This window comes from Pyxicephalus adspersus, chromosome 5, assembly GCF_032062135.1.
Source record: "Pyxicephalus adspersus chromosome 5, UCB_Pads_2.0, whole genome shotgun sequence".
NCBI lineage: Eukaryota > Metazoa > Chordata > Amphibia > Anura > Pyxicephalidae > Pyxicephalus > Pyxicephalus adspersus.
Window position 1 is genome coordinate 22,995,980 of NC_092862.1, and position 24,025 is coordinate 23,020,004.

The 24,025-nt window shown below is 36.4% G+C and overlaps 1 protein-coding gene across 2 annotated transcripts in view; it reads right to left on the reverse strand.

Moving 5' to 3' along the window:
- CPQ (carboxypeptidase Q) overlaps positions 1–24,025 on the reverse strand; it is a 247,584-nt gene that overhangs the window by 8,650 nt on the left and 214,909 nt on the right. For both annotated transcript variants that reach the window (XM_072410864.1, XM_072410865.1), the window contains exon 7: positions 14,671–14,872. In XM_072410864.1, the coding sequence (XP_072266965.1) occupies positions 14,671–14,872 (202 nt within the window). The remainder of the gene's footprint in view (positions 1–14,670; positions 14,873–24,025) is intronic.

The window sequence follows — 24,025 nt, forward strand, 5'->3', positions numbered from 1 at the left end:
GTAAAAACATTTGGAAACTAATAGCAAATGATGTTTAGGAAATCCATTCCAGATTTAATAGATCTCATAGGTTCTCTCATAATAGTTTATCTTTTCCAGTCTTAGAGAGCTTTAGCAAATCGTGCCTATTTTGTTACAAGTGCCCAAAAATTCTTATGCAATTTTTACCTTTTGTCTCACACACTGCAACACAAGCAACCCCTATCTGTCCACCGATACAGTAACAGTTGCATTGTGGAATAAAATGTCCACAGACCTAAGATCGCCATGTACCTTTGAGGGTATTGGCAGCATTGTGGCTCAGGGGTTAGCACTCTTGCCTTTGCAGAGCTGGATGCCAGGTTCAAATCCCAACCAGGACACTGCATGGAGTTTGCAGGTTCCCCCATGTCTGTGTAGGTTTCCCTTGGGTACTCCGGTTTCCTCCCACATTCCAAAAACATGTAGTTACAGTAGGTGAATTGGCTTCCCTTCCAAAAAAAAATTGAGACTACATTAATGATGCATGGTGGGGACATTAGATTGAGCCCCTTTGTGGGACAGTTAGTGTCACGACTATGGACTTAGCGCTGCGTAATATGATGGCGCTAAATAAATATTGCAGTACTGTAAAAATAAAGGTAGTGACAGCAGATGGTGACTACAACAGAACAGTTCATTATGTTTTTCATAGGCAGAGATTTGCTTTCATTAGAGTAAAGCTCCTTTTAAAGGTTGTAAACCCCTTTACAGACCAGGGTTCCTTTTTAAAGTAGACAAGCTGCAGTAAAAGATATAAAGCAGATGCACCCTGTGTACTGAAAGATATTCAGTTTTAAACAGGGCTATACAAACCCCCTTCTGTTATTTGCTGAGGAAATGCAAGACCATCAGTTAGACTCAAACTCCTCCAGTTGCTTATGTTTAAGCTGTTGTGGCACATGTGTGTGTGACAGCTGGGGGACTTATATTGCTAAGATTGTGTAAATATCATATGACGAAACCACTTAGAGCTTGGCACGGTGTCAAAACACTGGAAAACAATGGCTTGGACATCAGAGCCAAGAATTTTTATAAATGCACCCCACAGGGAGAACTTTACTATTTAAATGTGTGTACTCTGCATTGTACTCCTAATGCAATAAGTGTCAAAACTCTGTCAGGAGAGGTACATATAATTCCCTTTACACCTGCAAACAGAAACAGATACTATTCATAGCATTTAAAGCAAAGAGAAATATGTACAGATTATCTGTATCCAAGCAACATTTTTCTTTAGATTACCTAAACAAAACTGCAGATGCTAATAGGCGATTCCTGATAGGTTGTTCTGGATTACTGTACATAGCAGCCCTTTGCACTAAATTGTTAAAGCAGCCTGGGATCTACCTAGTTGAGGTGTTCGACACACCCGGAAAAAAAAAGCTTTTTGTTTTTTATATTTATTCTGTTTCTTTCATCTGCAACTCAAAGCAAAATTATTGTGTATATGTAAATTAAAGTGGACCTACACTCAAAATTTTTACTATACATAAATGAATAGACAAATAAAAATTACCTTTTTTTTTTTAATGCAACACCTGATCAAGACAGGATGGGTGCGCAGAGCCTCCCGGGATACATACATCACGCATCCCTGGAGGCTCCTGGCTGCTCCTTCTGCGCATGCCCGACATCGGGTATACTCAGAAAAGGCCTTTTCTTTAATGGAAAAAAATGCTGATATCACACATGCACATTAATATAGTCACTCTTCTTCATCTACGACACCCGATCTTGTGCCTACGAAGTGCAAGATCAGGTGACGTACGAAGAAGAAGGGAGAAGGCTAAAGAAGATTGCGGCACTCGGTGCTCCCTTTTGTGCCAGTGCAAAGGAGGATACCAAGATGACACGGGACCCGATCAAGGAATCCTCTGGATGGATCAATGGATCTGCGGGAATAAAGGATTTTACTTTTGGTTTAGTTATGCTTTAAACAGAACTAAACTATCCTATTTACACTCTGATTTGAAGGTAAAGTGCTAGCAATAGTATTATTGTAATTTTTTTCCCCTTCTCTTGTAGCTTCTGTGTCACTGTGTTCTAGTGCATTCTGATATATTTGTAGAAAAGCAAACCTTCCACTGCCTCTCAGTTTGACACTGCAAGACACTTGAGGGACACTATGACACTTGTGGGGCAAGTCATCGTTCTGCTGCATTCAGGTATATGTACCAGTGGCTGACAAAGAGGGTTTCACAATTCCTGATGCTGAAACTGTTAAATGATGCTATGTCCTATATATACCAGGGCAAGTAAAAAATAAGTCAATATCAGACACTATTACTGCAGGTGTGTGGGATTTTGAAGCAAAATAAAAAAATATTTTTAATTTCTCTCTGCTGTGTGGGCTTGTGCTGATAACAGATGCCCAATTTCTTTCACATAAAGAAATAAAAAATCCTACATACAATCCTACTTTAATTAGTTAACAGTTTAACTAAACTAATAAAAGGAATGGAGGAGCTCAGCTATGAGGAGAGATTAGCTGAACTGAATCTATTCTCCCCTGAGAAGAGACGTATAAGGGGGATATGATCACCCTGTATAAATATATAAACGGTCCATGTAGAGAACTCTCTTCCCAATTATTCACTTTGAGATCATTACAAAGGACAAGAGGACACTCTTTGCGTCTTGAGGAAAAAAAATGTAATCTCCGGATAAGGAAGGGATTCTTCACTGAGGTCTGTGAAAATATGGAACAGGTAGTAGTTTCAGTAAGTTCTAAAAATTGCACAGATTATAACTTAGTATAAAAGTTTTCAAGTAAAGACAACAGGGATCTGACATCCAATTCCCTCACAGGATGAGGAAGGAATTGTTTTTCCCCTGTTCAAGCAAATTGTACCAGGGTTTTTTTTACTTTCCTCTGGATCAACTATGCCTATAGGATTTTATCTGGGATAAGTTTATTTCCCTTGTGAAACTGATGGATGTATGTCTTTTTTTCAATCTAACTAACAATGTAACTATGTTGGTTACCCTCCTCCAGCAGCATAAAGTACTTTGCTTATTAACCCTAAACTCATGCAGTAAACAGGTTTGCCTTATAAACATATATTTCTGTTCTTGTAGAGAAAGATTACATATACCTAACAGGGCAAGCACATATCCCGAGTGAAAAATAATTTTTTTTCAAATGACTATTCTTCACTGGTTCTTTTAGGAGTACAAGAGGGATGGATAGCATGGCTTTTCTCTTTACTCCATAGTGTTTCCACTTTAAACAGCCATTCCTTTCAAAGCTGCTGTTTCTGTTTTTAAGAAATGCAGGTTAGTAGAATCACCTATTAATTGTTTTTTTTTACACCACAAATGAAATTATCAGTAAAGATGTCAGTTCAAAAAGGAAGTAAGGACCTGACTGGATTTCCAGCACATAATGAGGGATGCAGGGGAGATAAATAAATAATCATAACAACATTGTGATCCTATTACCATAAAACAAAAACTGTATTTTGTTTTGTTATGTTATGAATGCCATTTCACTAAACATATTTTTTTCTTTAATTAAAGTATTTCTACAGAACTTTTTTCAATTTACTTGTGACAGACATTATATTTAAAAAAATAACTGTTGACTAGTTGTGAGGAAACTAGAAATAGAACAGTTATTTTTCTTTCTTCAATTAATATTATGTTACTCGTAGGAGCATGGCGAAATGTATGATAGTCAACATTACTAAGCTAATTAAGTCAGTGCACTCAATAAACAAATGAAACTTGCTTATAAATCTATTAGAACGATTACTTATTCCAATCTAATGGTTGGAGTAGACTTAATCCAGTTCCTGTGATTCAATGACTCAAACAGCAACACTTTTAATTAGAAAGATTTTGTAACATTTAATGCTGCATAGCCAAGGACGTGCAACTTGTGTAATAATTTACAGTTATTTTTGCTTTTAAATAGACTTAATTTCATCAGTGATTGCTTTTCAGTCTTGGCTGTGTCATTCTGGCTCTTCAGTTCAATATTTAAGTACGAGCTGTATCACATAGGAAAAAAAACGGAAGTCTTAGAACTGGCCAGACTCTACTGTTGATGATGGCCACTTGCATGAACCAACCTGTAGGTATGGTTTTCGATGTCCAACCTATCACATGGTTCCTGATCATATGACTACCAACCTATCAACATGGTTCAGCATGGTTCTGAATCATATGATCAACAGCCTATTGGCGTAGTTCTAAATTATATGATCAGCAACCTATCAGCATGGTTCTGAATCGTATGATCAACAGCCCATCAGCATGATTAGGAATCATACGATCAGCAGCCTAGTGGCATGGGTATGCATCAAATGATCACCAGCCTATCAGCATAGTTCCTGATTATATGATCACCAATCTACTGGCATGGTTCTGATTGCGTAATCATGATTTCCCATTATGGTTTGTTTAAAAACAAATCTGTCATCTTCAGCTGTTAGTGTGGATCAGGATGAAAAAGGCTAACAAGCACCTGAAGCTACCAGTGTGGAATACATTTGCATGAATAAATATGAAAATAAAAATGTAAAAAAATGATTACTTAAAAAAATTTAATTAAACTCCTATAAACATTTGTATCCATGTGTTAACTTGTAATAAAAACTTGAGCAGGTTAATTCTTAAAACATTGTACCAAATAAAAGTCTTACATCCTTTTATCAATTGTTTGGGTAGGCAAGTGTCAGAACTAATCCTATACCTATTTAAGACCATGAGAATGCAGAACCAATGCTTCATATTCATAGTAAAAGCCACATCGGCTTATTGAAGCAACAGACTCTCGTGGTGCTACTGTCCAGTAAGGGTACACTTTCTTGATCTGGTGATCTTGATCTGGCATCGAGGCTTTAATAACTTCTAGTCACAGAGCTTAAATCACTTTTTCATTTAGCAGCTGATAAATCATTAAAAAGAAGAACTTGAGGAAATATTTTAGTAGTTGAAAACAGTAACTGAAAATTTGTAAAACACTGAAATACAATTATGGTGGAAATGGTAATAAATGTCTATGTACAGTAAAGAACTCAAGCTAGGGTAAACTAGATTGGGGGTACTGGTAATTTGCATGATATATATATATATATATATATATATATCCTGTAAATATACAGATATTTACACACACACAGTAAATTACAAAAATTGTGAATATATAATAATATTAACACTGGTGATATGACCTATATAGTACTCTATAGTGAATCCCTACGTTGGGTAAAGTGATTATAAAATGTATTCACATGGTATAAAAAGGCAAAATAATGATGGATTAAGGTACATGGCACATGACTGGTGGATATGCATTTTTCCTGATCAGATACTGCATGTAGCACGGTCATGTTTGTTTAATTTTTCATTTAATCAAGCTGAGGAATGCCAACCTAGGACACTCACACTCGGTCAGTGGGTCAGGATAATCCGACCATGTATAAACACCTATCTGCTTTTTATCCCTTTAGATTTTAATCTCCTTTGTGCAATGGTCTCATTATTGATGCTTTGCGTCGGGTATGATCTTATTTTGATCCCTCGTGTACTTACTTTGTACAAGAATGTCTGATATATTTATGTGGTAGTAAAATGGTTTTGATTGATTGATTCTTTCATGAGCATTTTACTATGATCCAAATTGACCTCTGCCAGGAAGCTCCAGCTATTTTTATATCACTCAGCCAGGAGAGATTAATATAAACCGTAAAGCTTAAAAGACGATTTTGCTTATTCTCCCAGAAAATAATCCAGGCCATCATTAAATAGAGAATAAACTACGCAAATGAAACAAAATGGTGGAGTTTAAATAATGCAAAACATTGTACTGCTTTGTTTTGAGATTCCAAAGCAACAGTTTATTACAGTAATCGTTTTAATAATAGTATAATATATACAGTATATATATATATATATATATATATATATATATATATATATAATATGCAAGTTATATATTATGATCTGCACCACAGATTTGTTTATGGATGAAGTTTTTATAATAAAGCGTCTGTTACATTGATGTTAATAGCAGGTGTTTGGTTAGTGTTTGGAAAACAATTAAAACCATTTCCAACTGCTTTGCTTTATCTTACATAAGTAAGCAGATATGTTAATATGTGAGACACATTTTGAAACTGCATTCCCTGCCTAGGAAACATTTCAGATGTATCTGGTGCTGATTTACTAAGATTAAGGTATGGTTAACCAAAGTAGTTGCAAAAAGACAAGGCTGTCAAGTGTTTGCGGAATGCATCACAAAAGCATGTCAATGCTTGGTAGATGCGTGAAAATTTGGTTAGCTTTGATCACACTACTGATACTTAATGCCGTGTGATCTTGCCATAAAGCTAAATACTGTCTGTCACTGTATTTAACCAACATTTTTAAAATAAAAATCCATGTATTTAGCTGTTTTTGTTCCCATTGGAGGTAAATAGTGGTTTAGGCAGGCATTCATGTATGCCTAATTGATGCACCTCTCATTAGGCTCGGCAAGAGCAACACTGTGGACATAGGGCTAACATGTTTAGCCTTTCTATTTACTTTTAGAAAGGAAATAAAGAATGTTTGTTTATATAGCGAAGCATGCCAGCGTAATTTAATATTTTATTTTAATCAGACTGTAAGGGAAACTTTTAAAGAACAATTGCACTGGTGATTACTTATATACTTCGTTTTTACTGGTGGCCTCTAGAAAAACCCTTTTACAAAGATGGTCATTGGAAATAGCCCCTTATCATTGCTCATAGCACATTAAAATTGATATTTTGCTCTCCACGAAACATAATTTTATTCCATGTCAATTTCAAAAAGGCTATGAACTCACCAGTTGGTAAAAATGAATATTATATTTATTTCCAAAGATCCTTTGATCAAATCCTTAAATGCGTACCGCCCCACCCTGCAATTCTCCTTCATCCTGGTGCCATCTTCAGAACTCTTCCTTCTTCTGGCTACCTCACCCGATCTTGCATTGTGCAGGTGCGAGATCGGGTGATGCAGCCTGTTGTAAAGGAGAAAAATAGTGCCTCACTGTCCATGTGTGGGACCGGCATCTCTTTCCCTTCTGTGTAAGAAAATGCTCCTACTGCACATGCCTGAGATTGGGCATGCGCAGAAGGAGCAGCCAGGAGCCTTCCGGGCATGACGTAAGTATCCAGGGAGGCCCTGTGCTCCCATTCAGTCTGGATTGATGCACCTTCTTTTGTAAAAAAAAAGGGTGTTGCAGTTAAAAAAAAAAAAAGAAGAATATTTTTCCTTTTTTTAAAAGGCTTTTCTACCCTTATGTAATGTAAACATTTTAGTTGAGGCTTGCTTTAAATAGGGATTGCACATGAAAGAAGGATACTAACAATGACACAGGAAGAGGAGAAGGCCCAGTTAAAAAGAGTTTACAGTTGTGAAATAACTACTCAATAAGGCCTCTCTATGAGATCAGCACATAGTTACAAAGTGTTTTTGTTAGAAAAAAAAGGCAATTGGCCAATTAAAAATATATCTAGCAAGAGTTCTCCTCACATCTTACCATCTGAAGCCACTTCCTATTTCCTAAATAAGAAGATCTTTCTGGTTTAGACATGTGAACAGCCACAATGGCTCTGATTTACTAAAGCTCTCCAAGGCGTATAGGCTTTCATAAGTGAAGCTGGGTGATCCAGCAAAAAAAAATGGATCTGGTACAGGATTGAAATCATTTGCTAACAAATAAGATTTCTGTGGAACGCAAAGCAGGCGAAAATTCACAAGAAGACTCTCTGGTTCATTGCAAGAACGACTTCTTGTGATATTTGACTGCTCTTTTTGCCAGTTTTTGTAATCTTTATTATGAAATGGTGGTGTAACAATTACATCTGTTATACTAATGTCTTAATAATTGTAGAATTACACTTTTTAAAACATATTTTGCAACTTTTCAAATGTCATTTTGATTTAAGATTTTTTTCGTTTGAATCAGCACAGTTGGTTTAAAATTTCTTGTGAAACCTTTAGGAGAAACCAAAAATTATCATGACAGCCTTGTCAAATTTCTTTTATTTGTGGGGGTGTTTTTGCAGCATAGCTATAATTGCAGCTGGGATTGGGAGAGTGACAATATAAACATTATGGAAACATTAAGGAAGTGTAAATATGTTTAGATTTATTATCACAGTTCCCTGTAACAGTTCTTACAGCAAACCAGAATTTGAACATAACATTATACCAATGTAAACTATACAACCACTCAGCTTTGTAACGTAAATGTGTAAAAGCAGTCTCTGGGTTGCACGGTGATATAAAAAGCCTGACCTCAACTACTCCGTAAGGCAGAGGCATCAACATAATACTAAACTGATAAGACAGCCCAGTGTGGACAGAGGCTCTGGTATGCTAGGCTGGGATATGCATTATTAGCAGACTCAATTTTTCAGAGTGTCAAAGCCAGTGTATCTCAAACTTTTTACCATGAGGGAACACTTGAAACACCTTTTAGGTCATAAGGAGTCCTTGCCATATCCCCAACTTAAAGTACAATTATGTGGTGATCAATACGAAGAATGCCTCTTTCATTGCTGGCCAGTAGGATGAATGTAAACCTTAAAGAAAATCATTCAAGATCATTGGTATCTGTTAAACTGACCTGAGAGGCACAAATTTCTCATTGCTCAAGAAACCCCTAGCAACCTCTAAATGATCCCCAGAGTTCCATGGAACCCTGGCTGAGAAACACTGGTCTAAGTCATCTCCAAATAACATTTAATCTTGGATTGTTTGAAGGAAGGGAGTCATAAAAAGTCAAATAAAACATCACAATAACGGCAGTCAAATCATTTCAGGAGCTCACCAGCCCCCCTTCATTTGGAACTATAGTGACAAGAAACACACAGTTTTGGGGGTTCACCAACCTACCTTCAACAGGGTTTATGGTGGAAACAAACGGAGTTAATAATGCATGTAATTTATGTATGTTAATTCAATAAAATGTTTAGGACCACATGTGTGCTGCATCTGCCCTCAGATCCTTAGAATTTTTTGGTTCAGCATACATTAATAAACTTAATTTCTTGCCACTACCATGATAATGGTGGGCCGGTGAACTACTTCTTAAAATGCAAAGTAAGAGAAAATTTTTATACCAAAGAACAACTACGCTTAGTGTATGATTGGAAGCAATATGACATCCATATGGTATAATAAAATGTATAAGTTTTTTGGTGCATCTGACAGTTATTGATTCCCACCATGTGGGAATGTTTGAAGGAGTGTCAGATTCCCCGTTTTATAAATAAAGCCCATAGTGTCAACCAAGCAACCTAAGTGTTTCATTACAAAGAAACACATGCCATAATACAAACATGCCATAATACTCCCTATCCTGACAAAACCCTTACTAGACCTCTCTCTACCCTCTAGCTACCATCCTATCTCCCTTCCCCCATATGTTTTCAATCTTCTTGAGCGCCTTGTCTACAAAAGACTCACTGATTACCTGAGCACCAACTCTCTCCTTGAGCCTCTCCAGTCCGGTTTTCGAGCTGCCCATTGCACCGAAACAGCCCTAACTAACGTGTTCAATGACCTCATCATGGCTAGATCTCAAGGCAACTTTTCCCTCCTGCTCCTTCTTGATCTTTCCTCTACTTTTAACACTGTTGATCACCCCCTTCTAATACAAATCATGCGCTCCATTGGTATCTGTGACACTGCTCTTGGTTTGCTTCCTATCTGTCTAACCGCTCCTTTCAAGTTCCTTTTGATGGTAATTCCTCCTCACCCACTCTCCTTCCTGTTGGTGTTCCCCAATGGTCACTCCTTGGACCGGTTCTCTTTTCTCTGTACACCTCCTCTCTCGGTAGTCTCATATCCTCTTTTGGCTTACAGTACCATCTGTTTGCTGATGACACTCAAATCTATCTGTCCACCCCTGACCTGTCTCCCTCAGTCCTGGATAAGGTTTCATACTGCCTGTCATGGATGTCTGACAGATTCCTGAAACTCAACCTGGATAAAACAGAACTCATCATCTTCCCCCCCTCAAATTAAAATTCCAAATCTCCATTGACATATTTCTAACTGTTAACAACACTGTTAAGCCGCCCTCCCCTCAGGCACGTTGCCTTGGCATCACCTTTGATTCTTGCCTCTCATTTACCCCCCATATTCAGAACATTTCCAGGTCCTGTCACTTTCACCTACGCAACATCTCCAAAATCTGCCCCTACCTGTCCCCAGAGACCCCCAAACTCCTTGTACATGCTCTTATCATCTCTTGTCTGGACTACTGTAACATCCTCCTGTCTGGTATTTCACTAGCCCAACTTTCTCCTCGCCCATCTATTATGAACGCTGCAGCCAGACTCATCCATCCTTCCCACCGCTCCTCTTCTGCTGCATCTCTTTGCAGTTATCTTCACTGGCTACTATTTCACCTTAGAATCAAATTCAAGCTCCTGTGCTTTGCCTTCAAATCCCTACACAGCTCTTGTCCCACTTACTTCTCTGACCTGTTAAAAAAATACTCCCCTGGCCCCTCTCTCCACTGCTCCGATGACCTACAACTGACTTCCTCACTCATAACCTCATCACACGCACGGATACAAGACTTTTCTAGAGCTGCCCCAACTCTCTGGAATGGTCTTCCTCGTCCTATTCTGCTTGCTCCTAATTTTTAAAAGTAAAAAAGCACTTACAACCCATTTTTTCCAACTTGCTTACCCATCTTTTTCTGTCTTTTGAAACTGTCGCTACTCCCCACCACTACATATCTCCCCTCATATTGTGTGTTATTTCCCCACCTCCTAGACTGTAAGCTCTTCGGGGCAGGGTCTTCTCCTCCTGTGTCACTGTCTGTATTCGTCAGTCATTTGCAACCACTATTAATTGTACAGTGCTGAATAATATGTTGGCGCTATATAAATCCTGTTTAATAATAAATAATAAAAAGGACATTATCTCAATGGAGAGGACTCCTTTCTCTCCATTGAGATAATGTCACATGCCACATTCCTAATTTACACAATTTGAACAAATGCAGACAGATAATGTTGGGACTTTAAAGGCATTCAATCAAACAAGATATACATATTTCACAAATATGAAAACATTAATTTATTCAAACCTTAATTAAAAAACTTTTAATAAAATCATTAAATTGATTGTTACTATTCCATAGTTGGTCTGATATGTATTGATAGGTATTGAGCATTCAATGCGTTTCACTGATCAGTGTCCGCTTCATCAGGAAGAAATCAGACCTTCCCCTTAACCATTACTGCATGAGCATGTTGCAGATTTATGTGTTTCAATGGCAGTAATTGATTCCCACTAGGGAATGTTTAGGAAAACGTCAGATACCTTGTACAAGGAGAACAAACTGGCCCTTGCCAGGATTCAAGACAGGAATGCCAGTCACTTAGCCACCACCAGTGTGAACTGTGCATAATATAGGAATAGTTACAAATACGACATAAACATTGATATACTGATCATCTTAAAACCGTATACTTGTACAATAATATTCTACACATTTTCAAATCTGTAATTAATATTGATATTAACGTAGTAACAGAAAAAAAAGTTCAATATGCCCTATAGAACAAAATTTCTATTCCAGCCTGGCTCCAAAAACCTTCTTAGGAATTGCAAAAGCAGTGCAGTTCTAGCCAGCAAAAAATTCTTTTGCATTCTGCTGACTGCAAATTTTAACAGCTGTTGAGACCTAGTAAAAATATAGAAAAATAATTGCATATCCAAACCTCCAAAATCCAAATCTATATAGTATTGATTGTTTTATAAACTTTTTTTTTCTGTCAACCACCGCCATGCAAGTTAAGAGGTCATAACAAAAATCGTGCCTGTCCGGAGATTACAACTGTAAAAAATTAAACTTTAGACTAGTATGGGCATATGGTATGAGACCTCTGAAAAGAGTTTGTGAGAATTTAGACTCTGAATGGAGTTTGATAGGAATTAAATTTATAGGAATGACACAACCAGGCCTGGCTCAGAATAGGATATGTCTGATGACTAGAGATCCCCAATCACATTTCTGTTTTTAAATAGAAAAAACAAGAAGTATATTTAAAAACACATCTGGCCCTTAATATTTTAAACAAAAATCAACAAAGGCAAAGTATAGCAGGGTTGTTTTTGGCAAATGTGTATTTAGAAAAAACCTGCTATGCTTTATATTTGTTTATTTATTTTTGTATGTTCCTTAGGGGTTGGCCTGTTCTAGATAAAGGGAACCTGCATTTATTTCATTCGACCCTTTATATGTTCATGTAAACAAAAGTTATGTACCATGAACTTATAGTAGTTAGTAGGAAATACTTGCATTCAATTAGACTTACTGTACTGTATTTCCACAGTAATATAAGTCTGATATATTGTCGGCTTACAATCAAAAAAGGGCACAGGGAGGACCTTACCAATTTGATGGTGTTTATCATTGTCCACCAAGCAGGCAGGTGATTCTAAAAGCTGCAAGGAAGCAAGAGGAAAAAGCACTTTTTGCTGCTTAGGCAAATTATCCTTATAAACATTTGGGCATTTAATACAATTTACATTAATTCTACTTTAGCTGTTTGGCTGGAGTTGTGCTTCAACGTTCTATGCTTTTGAAACTAGTGTACAAAACTTTTAAAGCTCATGTGAAAGAGAAATTAAAAGACCAAATAACTTTATAGAAGTTTACTGGTGATGTTTGTCCACACTGAAGATCTTCTTTAAATTTCAGAGACAAAATCAGATTTAGTCCCATAAAAGACTAGACAAAGTATATCTAAAGAACATAAACGTGTCACTTTTCCATCAAACGCTGCTCTATCACCTAGATGTACTTTCTTAGACATGACACTGGCCTTTCTTCAATTTAAGCTTTTGAAGCTCTTGTCTATTAAACGTCGCAGTGTTCCCTCTCCTGCCTTATTGTTCCATAAGAATGATGTAGTGTGTTTTGCACTGTCAATCAGAGAGTTCCATAACGCAGACGCTCTGTGATGAGCTAGGTGTGAATGTGACAACATATTTATTGCAAGACTGCACTTTGTGTTCCCGTCTGTCATTCAATGTGTCGTTCTATTTTACGACATAGCCGAATGCACTGACCCTATCATTCTTTGAAATAATCCTTAATTATACCTCATAAAGCTTGGCAGGAAATAGTCTCTGTGAGCTTGAAGACTCCTTAGACAGTGGTATAAAAAGGAGTTATTTTCTGCTACATTAAACAAATGTAAATGGCTTATTATGAGTATAAAATTATAGATTTCAGTGTGAAGATACAAATCTTTATTCCTGGTTTGGTTACTGAAACGTGTCCGTTGTTTTCAGTAACTTTCATGATTCTTACTTTAATTGACTAGCTAATGTCAGTGATTGTCAGTGCGTCCAATTTTCCTTGTAGATTTACAGCAGAAACAGCAAGTTAATTTACTTCTCAGACCAGTAATAGGTCATCAGTGCAAGTGCAGCCATATGCAGAAATGTGCATTAGTGCTATCTTGCATAGCTCATTGACTTCTTCTACAGAGACACACCCAAAGCTGTCAAATTATAGAACTGTATTCATTTTTAAAAGTTATAGTTTGGAGTTCTCAGAAGGGCAGAAGCCATAATCGTTAAACATGATTGTACTTTCTGCACCATGAAGTACACAAACATCCCAAGCCAAGGATATTATTTTCTACATTGCTGTTTCTGAAGCTACCGTACTACAAGACCAAGAAAAATAGAGTGAAGTAGTTGATTGTTACCTTGCTCTTGGGGCTTTAAAGGTTTATCAGTACCAGAGAGGTGGTTTTACACTGAAGTTGAACCCATTTGGAAGGACTCTCTCTATTTTAATCTATATCTCTTTTTCCTTTATTCCCTCTTAATTGTCCTTTTTTTCACTTTGGTTTACTAATCTTTGTAAATATATGTTCCATTTAACAGCAAGAAGTTTTCTGTACACTAAGCATTCTATCACCCTACAGATTATTTTAGGGCTAATTTCAACATTGATATAAAGGTAAAGTAACTTTGAATTCAAGGGTTAATTCTTGCACTTTCATTTGTCATGGTCCACATGACTGGGGTATGGTAGAATACTTATAAAGATAATGGTATGTATCCATTGCAGAAATACCCTGTGCCAAAGGATGACTTTTTTCAATCTTGGATGTTTGGAGACATGAGTTGTCCCACCCTCTAACTAACCCAACCCAACTAACTTTAAATGCAACGGCAGCTTTATAATTTAATCCAAGTTACTGAATGTAGGTGGAGTTTGAGATTCCAAATTGCCTAATATGCTATGTTTAGGCATATATAGGAATATATTGGTCTGGATTTTAACAAGCAAGGGTATCGATTATTATGATATCTTTTTTTTTTCTCCAAGGCCCAAATGCAGTTTTGTACCAAATTTCTTTTTCCTGAGCAAAAGAAAACCTTTGTAAAGGATATCCACTAAGTTTTAGGGCAGAACATCAAAATTCAGAGACCTGTCATATCTTTTGTTTCCCTCTATGAAGCTGACAATTCCATATATATCATAGATATTATTATGTATTTGTGGCCCAGTTTAGTTTCACTCGAAGAATAATATGCAAACTACTGTTTTAGGGAAAACACCTGAGTTTATTATAGAGTATGTATGTATGTATGTGTGTATACTTAGTATTGTAGAACACTGCTCACCTGGAACACCAGCCTGCATCCAGAAACTAATGTCGGTTCCTTCAGCATTGTCATACAGTTTGGTTATATTGATAGGTGCCAGTAGTTGCATGACTTCTGACATGATGACCCGGGCTTCTGGCTTTCCTGAAAACTGCATACCAAGAGGCCTAAATGTTCCCGTGTCAGACTCCATGACCAGGTCCATGTTTCCGATGTCTTTCTGTCATAAAAACAATAAATATATTCACACAGTATCCAAACAAAATGTGAAGAAATGAAAAACATACTAAAGGCAACCTTATCAGAAAATATGCTATACAAACTTTACGTATTGTTTTGTTGGACTTTCTGGTCCAAACTAGCTTGTACTTCAAAGTAATCGTATCACTGTCAGCAAATGAGCAGAAATGACCCACATTTTAGGTCTTTATATTGAGATTATCAATACTATTATTATTGCTTTACAAAGTCCACAGTCATGTCACTAGCTGTCCCTCGAAGGGGCTCACAATCTAATGTACCTATAATGGTTATATGTCATTACCACAGTCTAAGGTCAATTTGGGGGGAGCCAATTAACCTAACTGCATGTTTTTGGGATGTGGGAGGAAACAAGAATGCCAAGAGGAAACCCACGCAAACATGGGGAGAACCTGCAAACTCCTTGCTGATAGTGTCCTGGCTTAGATTTGAACATGGAACCCAGCGCTGCAAAAGGCCAGAGTGCTAACCACTGAGCCACTGTGCTGCCAAACACATAGCTTATTGTGGATTCTATCAGTCTGGGATGATCGGCCTCAGTGCAGTGGTTTAGGGCCCATTTGCACCTAGCCAAGTACCATATGCACAGTATAATAGTAGTGTGTGTAAGGTGAGAGTAGGCAAACAAACCACTACCTGAAATGATGTTTTACCTGCTCAGTATCATGCAGAAGATTTTAGGTGACTGAACTTTATATTTGTTAGCAGCTTTCTCTTCTTTTTTAGTGACAATATCACTTTAAGTGCAGTAACCCAAAGAGTACAGCTCAGTTTTAAAGTCAGATTTTAAGACTTCCAGTTATTCCAAGTGGGTATGTCCTGTGCCACAAAATAAGACATGACCAGATTTTACAGTAAAATGTTTTTAGAAAGTGTAGGAGGTGGTTATGGAAACAGAAAAAAAAACTTAGGATTTCCTATTAAAGAGAACATGGTTTAGAGTACTAAAATATACAGCTGAAAGTTTAAGTAACAGAAATCTATCTTTACAAACTCAATAGTCATTTAAAATTGCTAATAAAAAAAGAGAACCGTCAGAAAATCAGGTCAATAGCTTTTACAGTTCTAGACTGACATATACTATTTAGAAAGCCCTACAGCCTGGGGTAAAGCTTCTCAGACTGCAGATAATGAACCAGTTATTTAAAGTTCTACTTGTACTTTCAAGTTACAAAAAAAAAAAGTGACAGAACATGTTCGCTGTCCAGTGTAAGTAATGACAAAGAGCTGTAGTATTCCCTATAATTACCATCTCCACTTCCCTGGCAATCCAATGCAACTATTTTTTGCTGTGATTGCTCCTTTAACCTATCCTTATATGAAGTATAAAATCCTTTGTGTGTCATGTTAGTGTGTAATTTAGAATAACATTACTAAATTACATTTCAGTCATTCCATGAAAAGCATTCTTCACTGGATACCAGGAAAAGTATACTGTGACTGTATCCATACACTGGCTCATGATGTAACTTTGTAATTCAGTTTGGGATGTACAATAGGTAGAATGTACAATATATTCCATATGCAAGCAACATATAGAAAATGTGTGGCTAAAGTAATGCAGTAATAATTTTATTCTATAACCTAAAGTCAATATATTACCAAAAAGAAGCATTTTATTATGGCCATCCATGGATGTTAAAAAATGGTCAGATGTATGTATGTAATCTGACCATCTTATGGGGTTGTCCTGGTCAGATACTTCCTAGCAGTATAGTTTAGTTTTTAGTTTACCATCTGATCAATGTCTGAATGGAGAAATATCTCCACTGAGACACACCAGCCTAACATATATTATTGCACTGGTCTATAGGGCATTTACCCAGAATCCATGGTTTTTAACATAAGAGGTCTGCACTTCTGACCAAGCTGACATATACTGTGTCTGGTTATCTCAGATGCTACTTTAGTCATGCTTTTCAACTGCTGCAAAGTTTTCTACATCCTAATGTGAAGCAGCCATTATAACCATGAAATGTTTATATTTCACATGGCATGCATCTTTTCCATGATGGCACAAGCTGTCACAGGGTCTGCAGCTAAGACTGAATAATAAATGTGGGATCCTGTAGACGTGGAATGTATTTTTGGCGAAATGCATAGAAATTTATGCGACGTGCACACCACCTATTTAGGATCCTCTGGTCACGTAATTGTCCTTATTTGATCTTCCAGAAACTTTATTTACAATCAGTAGAGTTTTGGAAACTGATTTATATGAGTATGGTATTATCCAACTAATGTGATATGCCCGTATCACTGCATCTAGAGAGTTACCTGATTTTGCCTCATATGTTCCAATATGTGAATATATTATGTCATATAAGCATTGGAACATTAGTAATATTGTGTTATTTTCATGTTTTTTTAATGCAAATCTTCTAATATTGTGTATTTAATAAATGTCTGTTTCTAGTTGTAACCCATGTAAGTAAAGGTCATGTTATTGGCTTTTTGAAGTCCCTTCTGGTCTGTATTGGGCCTTGGAGGTTTCCTTTTTGGTTTATATATTATTATGGGGATGTGGCTATTCTTGTATGTCCATAACCTTATAAATTTGTTTGGTGTTATCTTAAACATAGAAGACAACACTGTGAGTGACCACTCACAGCAAATGCTTATCTAACAGAAGAGTTCACAAAAATGGACTTTCTGGAGAATGACCTCTACAGTCTTATAGCAATGTTTAGCAATCTTTGCTTGCTCTATATGTGCCCTGAATATGCTATGCTTTATAACAGTAAACAGTGTTTGAAAATAAGAGAGTACAGCCTATTATTTTCCTATTTATAACTTAGCCACATGTGCTTTTAGTACTGAGCCACCCACATAATACCATGTTAAAAATGTACATGCTTTCCATAACGTACAAATTATTAACACATGGTAAGAAAATTAGGATTTGAATTAAATTACTATTTGTGTTTTAAATAGCCTACAGTAACCAATAAGCCATTCCCTTTCATTCTTAAGGTTGCATTAAATATATGAAAAGTTGACTTCTTTATATTACTGCACTTTACATATCATTGCTGCGTTGTACTATATTATTATCTAGGCCTGTTAGCAAAAAATGTATAACAGTTGAAATCCAAAACATTCAATTATCTGTCTTTTCCCAGTTTTCAAACAGTGGTTAAGAATAAAGTGTATGTCAAGCAAAAAACTTTATATGGCTTTTGTGTCCTACTGGGTAGATTTTCCTTTATCTCATGAAGTTTCAATAAGAATTGAAAAAAATATTTCCAAAAAGTGGAAAATGCCCATTTAGTTGTCACTGGAAGAGATGTTGCCATTTTATACCTGTTCTATTGACAATTTTAACTTTGCATATTCCCTGAGAACTTAAAACTTGACCGAATTTTTCATTTTTCCTCACTTTAAAGAAACCTAAAAAACGTTTTGGTTTTAAATACAATTTAATTGAGTTGCTCAGCCACATTTGCCTTTAAAACACAAAGAATACCTCATGGATAAAACTTGAAACTTTACATCCACCTGGCCTGCACAAGGAAGTCGTTGACTTGCCATTTGCCTATAAGAAAGTAGCTTGTGTGAACTTTGCCAATAAATTTCTTTAGAACTTTATTATTGGCTGTTCAACCAACAATCATTAGGATAAACATTCTTCTGAAACAATTTTAAAAATGTTTTTTTTGCTTATCACAATACTACTCGTTATTATGATGTTCACACATTTGTAATACACCCGCAGAACTGTGCTTCATAACACTGGTGGCCAATATGATGTGATAAGTTTTGTGATCTAATAATTTTTACTGTGAATGTAAGCCTTCTCTTCTTCTTGTTGTGTATACTGGAATAGTGTGCTTCAATTATGATTCTTTCCTACACAATTCAAAAACATTTTGGTTGATTACTTGACTAACTGGTCTAAAACAGTCGTCAACCTTTCGGACCTCACGGACCACTAAATTCATAATTTTAAATCCGGTGGCGTGAAGCAAGTGCGCGTGCGCCAGGTCCGGAAAGCACATGCACGGGGAGCCGTGTGTCACTCAAAGAGAAAAAAAAATTCCCCAGAGTAATGTTATGATGCCAGAACCCGCTCAATCTCCCATCGCAGGCTCAGACCTGCTTGCTAAACATCTTGGGGGTACAGTGGCCCAGGGCTGTGGACACAACAAAAGTTGTGTCCATACAGGGGAAATGATCTCCGGGCCAGGAGAAGGAGGAGGGAAATGGAGTTAAGTGAGTGAAAGAATGGGTAAGCAGAAAGTAGGTGAGTGTGCCAGGGAAGGGGATTATGTGAGGGTAATTGCATGTGTATCTGTAATGGTAACATATCGCTCAATGTGCAGTACTCTAGAAAATGTTCTAATGGGAGAGGATTTCATGCATAATGGGTGTGGTATGTGATTTCCATGTATTGCAGGCGTGCACATTTGTATGAAGTATATTGGCCAACCTTATTAGCGAGTATTTTGACAACTTTCAGCATCCACTTGTAAAGTAAATGAACAGCAGCAAAGGACACAGAAATTAAACATGTATTACATAATCAAGCTAACATGATGAAGGTACTCCTTGCTGGTTCAAAGTTCAAACAAACAATATACCTTACATCAACAAATAAAAGAAAACAGGTACTGAGCTTCCCAAAATAAACTCAATGTTATAAAATGATAAATAGTTATCAAATATTACAAAATAACAAAAAAATGAATGTAAAATGCAATGATAACATCAAACGTGCACATATTAAGAATTAATAAACTGTTATAAAATACTCATGTCAATTCATCATCATGTAACCAAAGTGTATATGTAACATATAAGTGCAAGTTGATCTAAGAATTATTAGCAAGCTATTTTCTCCTCAAATTCACGTGTCCATTCCTTGTCCCACACTCCTTCACCCGTATTGGCCTGAACTATAATATTATCATAAGGTCAGGCATGCTGTTTGCCTAATCTAGGGCTTCCATCAAAGGGATACAAAAAGAGGAAAGATTCCACATTCCAATAATTGCATCAAAAGAGAATAAAACAAACACTGAAAATTGTTGTTTACTTCATTTGTGCACATATAATATAGTTTATATTTACAGTACCCCTGTACTCCATCAGTCATAGACCCTTTGCATGCACTTACATCCCTAAGCTCTGCCCTACTGGTTATGTCCACTGGACTACATCAGGGGCTTGGAAATGATGACATAATTGCAATATTTTTCCTATTATATTATTCCTATAATGGCCCAACACTCTCGTCTCATGGCCTATTATGTTTTACTAGTCCTAATCTCTACCATTATAATCTAAAATTTAAAAAGCATTGCATACATCAATGAAATGATGATAAAAATTTCAATCAATACAATAAAGTACAACTTAAAAAAATACATACTAAAACAGATATAAATAAATAATACCATATATATAAAAAAAATCTAATTTTTTTTTTTTTACTAATAATTACTAACAAAAATGAGATCAAACTCATTATTCAAACTACTTGATTCTATTTTTTCAGATATAGATCCATTTTAATTCCTTTTGTTATTTGTAAATATTAAAAAGTCCAAACATTAGGTGCGTGAGAACAGATACAGATAATGCTATATTAGTTTTCTGTATTAATTTTTTTACTCCTCTAAGATGGTCTTCCTCTGTACTACTGTCTGATCACACAACAAAAATAGAGCACAGTTCAGCACATAGCCCCACGAGAACTGCAATTATAATGCCAAAAGCCATTCTTGGCAAGTGTTTACCGAGCACAATTAAACAGCTGGAAAAGGCACAAACTGATTTTATGGAGCCAGCTAAGTACAACCTGAGGTGTTTAAAGATCTTTAAAGAAATATTTCAATTGCCAATTTTTAAAAGGTAGAGGGTTTTTACACATCACATCTTAAACTGAAAACCCTCATGTAAAACTATCTTCCAAAAATTTTTGACAGGCGAAGATTAAAAAGACCATTATGGCTTAACAGAAATAGGCTAGAATAGTTTTTCACTCTTGTAAGTACAGCAAGTTCAATAAGATTACATTATAAACCATTTTTTAAATAGACTTCGGGTCCAGCTGTTTCTAATGAATCTCGCTTACTGCTTTTAAAAGTTTTGGCCTTTCAACATTGGAATAGCTACTGGTCCTTCTTTCACAAGTGGCTCGACACTATATTTATACACAGGCATGGGTTCCAAGTTTCCCATTTTCCCATAGTTCTTAAGTGTCCCAACAGATCTCGCACCCAGCTAATTACAACATCAACCATGTGCCAAGAAAAACAGCAAACCATTAATATCTGCTGTGCAGTGCTAAGGGCTGATAAGGAAGATTGTACAGTGTGGAATATCATTAGGAACAGAAACACTTCATTTAGAGAAATGCAAAAATATTAATGTATGAAGATGTGAACACATGTTTAATAAACGATTTATAACTCATTTGCCTTAAAGTCTAATTCCAGGCAGATGTAAAACCCAACATGAATACAGTTCAGTATTCATTAATACATCAATAAATGTAACACATTCTTTTTATCATTTTAAAAGTAAGCAGTGTAAGTACCCAAGTATCATTTGGTATCAACTTCTTGGAGTCCCTTTACAGCAGCTCAAAATGAGGAAGAAGCAGCACAAAAAGCCAGTGGTGTGGCCATAGATCTCTAGAGTCTTGTTTGAATCTTTGACCCATTCAGAGGCCAGGCTGCAAAGTATGTGATCCTTGATCCTACACCACTGGGAAGAAGGAAGGATAGGAAAGAAGGTAAAAATGGAGCTGAGAACATCATTCCTTTTTTCTGGACACCCTATAGTACATATGGTATATTAAATAAAAACATTTCCCATATGGAGGTCCATCCAGGGTGAGAACCCTTCCCAACACTCATCTACAATAAATTCCCTCCTATGGAGGTCTAGGATATCTGCTCTACTGTCACTTACTTAGAATGAGAACACTTAAGTTTAAGGTATAAGGACACAATGGGCCTGATTTATTAATAAAGCTCTCCAACACTGGGCAGTAGTCTCATAGAGGTTTCTACAGGTGCTGGTCAAAACTGCAATTCCTTGTTTTATCACACTGAGACAATAAGGGCAGCACAGTGGCTCAGTGGTTAGCACTCTGGTCTTTGCAGTGCTGGGTCCCAGGTTCGAACCTTGGCCAGGACACTATCTGCATGGAGTTTGCAGGTTCTCCCTGTGTTTGTGTGGGTTTCCTCAGGGTACTCCAGTTTCCTCCCACTTTCTAAAAACATGCAAGTTAATTGGCTTCCCCCTAAATTGATCTTAGACTGTATTAATGACATATGGCTATGGTGGGGACATTAGAATATGAGCCCCTTTGAGGGACAGTTAGTGACATGACTATGGACTTTGTAAAGTGCTGCGTAATATTTCGGCGTGATATAAATACTGTGTAATAATACATTAGGCCTGATTTAGTAAAGCTCCCCATGGAGACGATACACTTTCATCAGTGAACCTCGGCAATCCAGCAAAACTGGAATAGATTTTTTAAAATTTATTTGCTGTTTGTTAGCAAATGTTTTCAATCCTGGACCAGACCTATTGCAGGTTTGCTGGATCACCTATGTTCACTGATAAAAATGTATTTTCTCTAGTCTTGAAGAGCTTTAATAAATTAGGCCCATTATGTTGGAGTGCCCATGTGCTAACAAGGATAAAGCTGATAGGACAAGAAGAAAAAGCTACAGAAAAATAAACTCATCAGTGTATTACTTCTTTTCACTGCCCAATCACCTAACTGCAGGATAGGACTATTATTTTTTCTGTTCTGTTGGATAGGGCTGCTTGCGTAAATCTAAGAATTGGATAAACAAAATACAAATCACACCAGCACCCCTTCATCTACAAGTCTGAGCACTGCTTCCCAGCTAAATACAGATGACATAATATGAGATAGATATAGTAGCTGTAGGTAAAACATATGGTGTTTATTTTCTCTTAGATTTTAAGCTCAGCTGGGTCATCTCATCCTCCTCGTTATTTGTTTTGCAGGTTTGTCATTTGCAACACCCATTTACAGCACTGTGTTTTATGTTGGTGCTTTAAAAATTATACTATTAATTATTTAATGCATAATCCCATCAAAACATTATCAAACATCAAAATGATGTTTAATTTGTTTGATGTTTTTTTTTTTTGAGTTTCTAGTCTTGAAAAGAATTCAGGCTTTGACCCTGTGTTCATACAATAGGTTTCGTGTAGAACCTTTTCTATAACTCAGTGTACATAATAAATAGGCCACCTGGTAGTAAAAATGAATTAAAAATACAAATATAAAAGTTGATGCCTACCTTTTATTTCTTTCTGTGAATGTTCACCCACCCCTGTTTTTAAGGTCCTTTTAATTCTACAAGCGATGACCTCCTTCTGTCTGTAATTTACAGTCACTGCCAAACGTATGGGTACCTTTCTACTTTTTCCCAGTCTGCCCTTAAAATCTTCCATAAAGCAGTTGCTTTCCATTTGCTTTTATGAATTAAAGAGGTTGATTAACTAAAGGAGTAGAACATGTTGAAATCCGATTTATTTTATAAAGCCTAATAAACAGCTTTCATGAGAAAAGTAAAAAAGCTAATTTTACAGTTGTGGGACAATTCACTCCTGCAAAGAATACTCAATATGTTCACAAAAAGACATTTCGTTCTTGCACATGATTGGATGGCTGAAGTCCAAAGGACTTCTCATCATCCATACGGAGTCAGCTTTTGTTTGGAAAGTCATTTTTAACTTGCTTTAGTGAATAAGTAGATGTTGAGTTGGGTTTATCTGTTTTTTTTTTCAATTTAAATTGCATATTAATATTATTAATAAACAGTATTTATATAACGCCAGCATATTACGCAGCGCTGTACAAAAAATAGGGTCATATATTTGGGTATTATTGCAAAGGAGAATTGTCATGTAACAATGGAATAAAACTAACAAAAATAGCATAGACATTTATTAGTACCCCTAAGCTAATATTCGTTCAGCGCTTTTCAGACATTACTTGCACTCACATACTTTTAGTTTGGGTGGCACACACCTTTTTGTATGTACCCTGTAGTCATAACAGGTTCATGAACCAGTCACCGCTGCATCCCCTCAATCACTTACCTTCACCCACTCT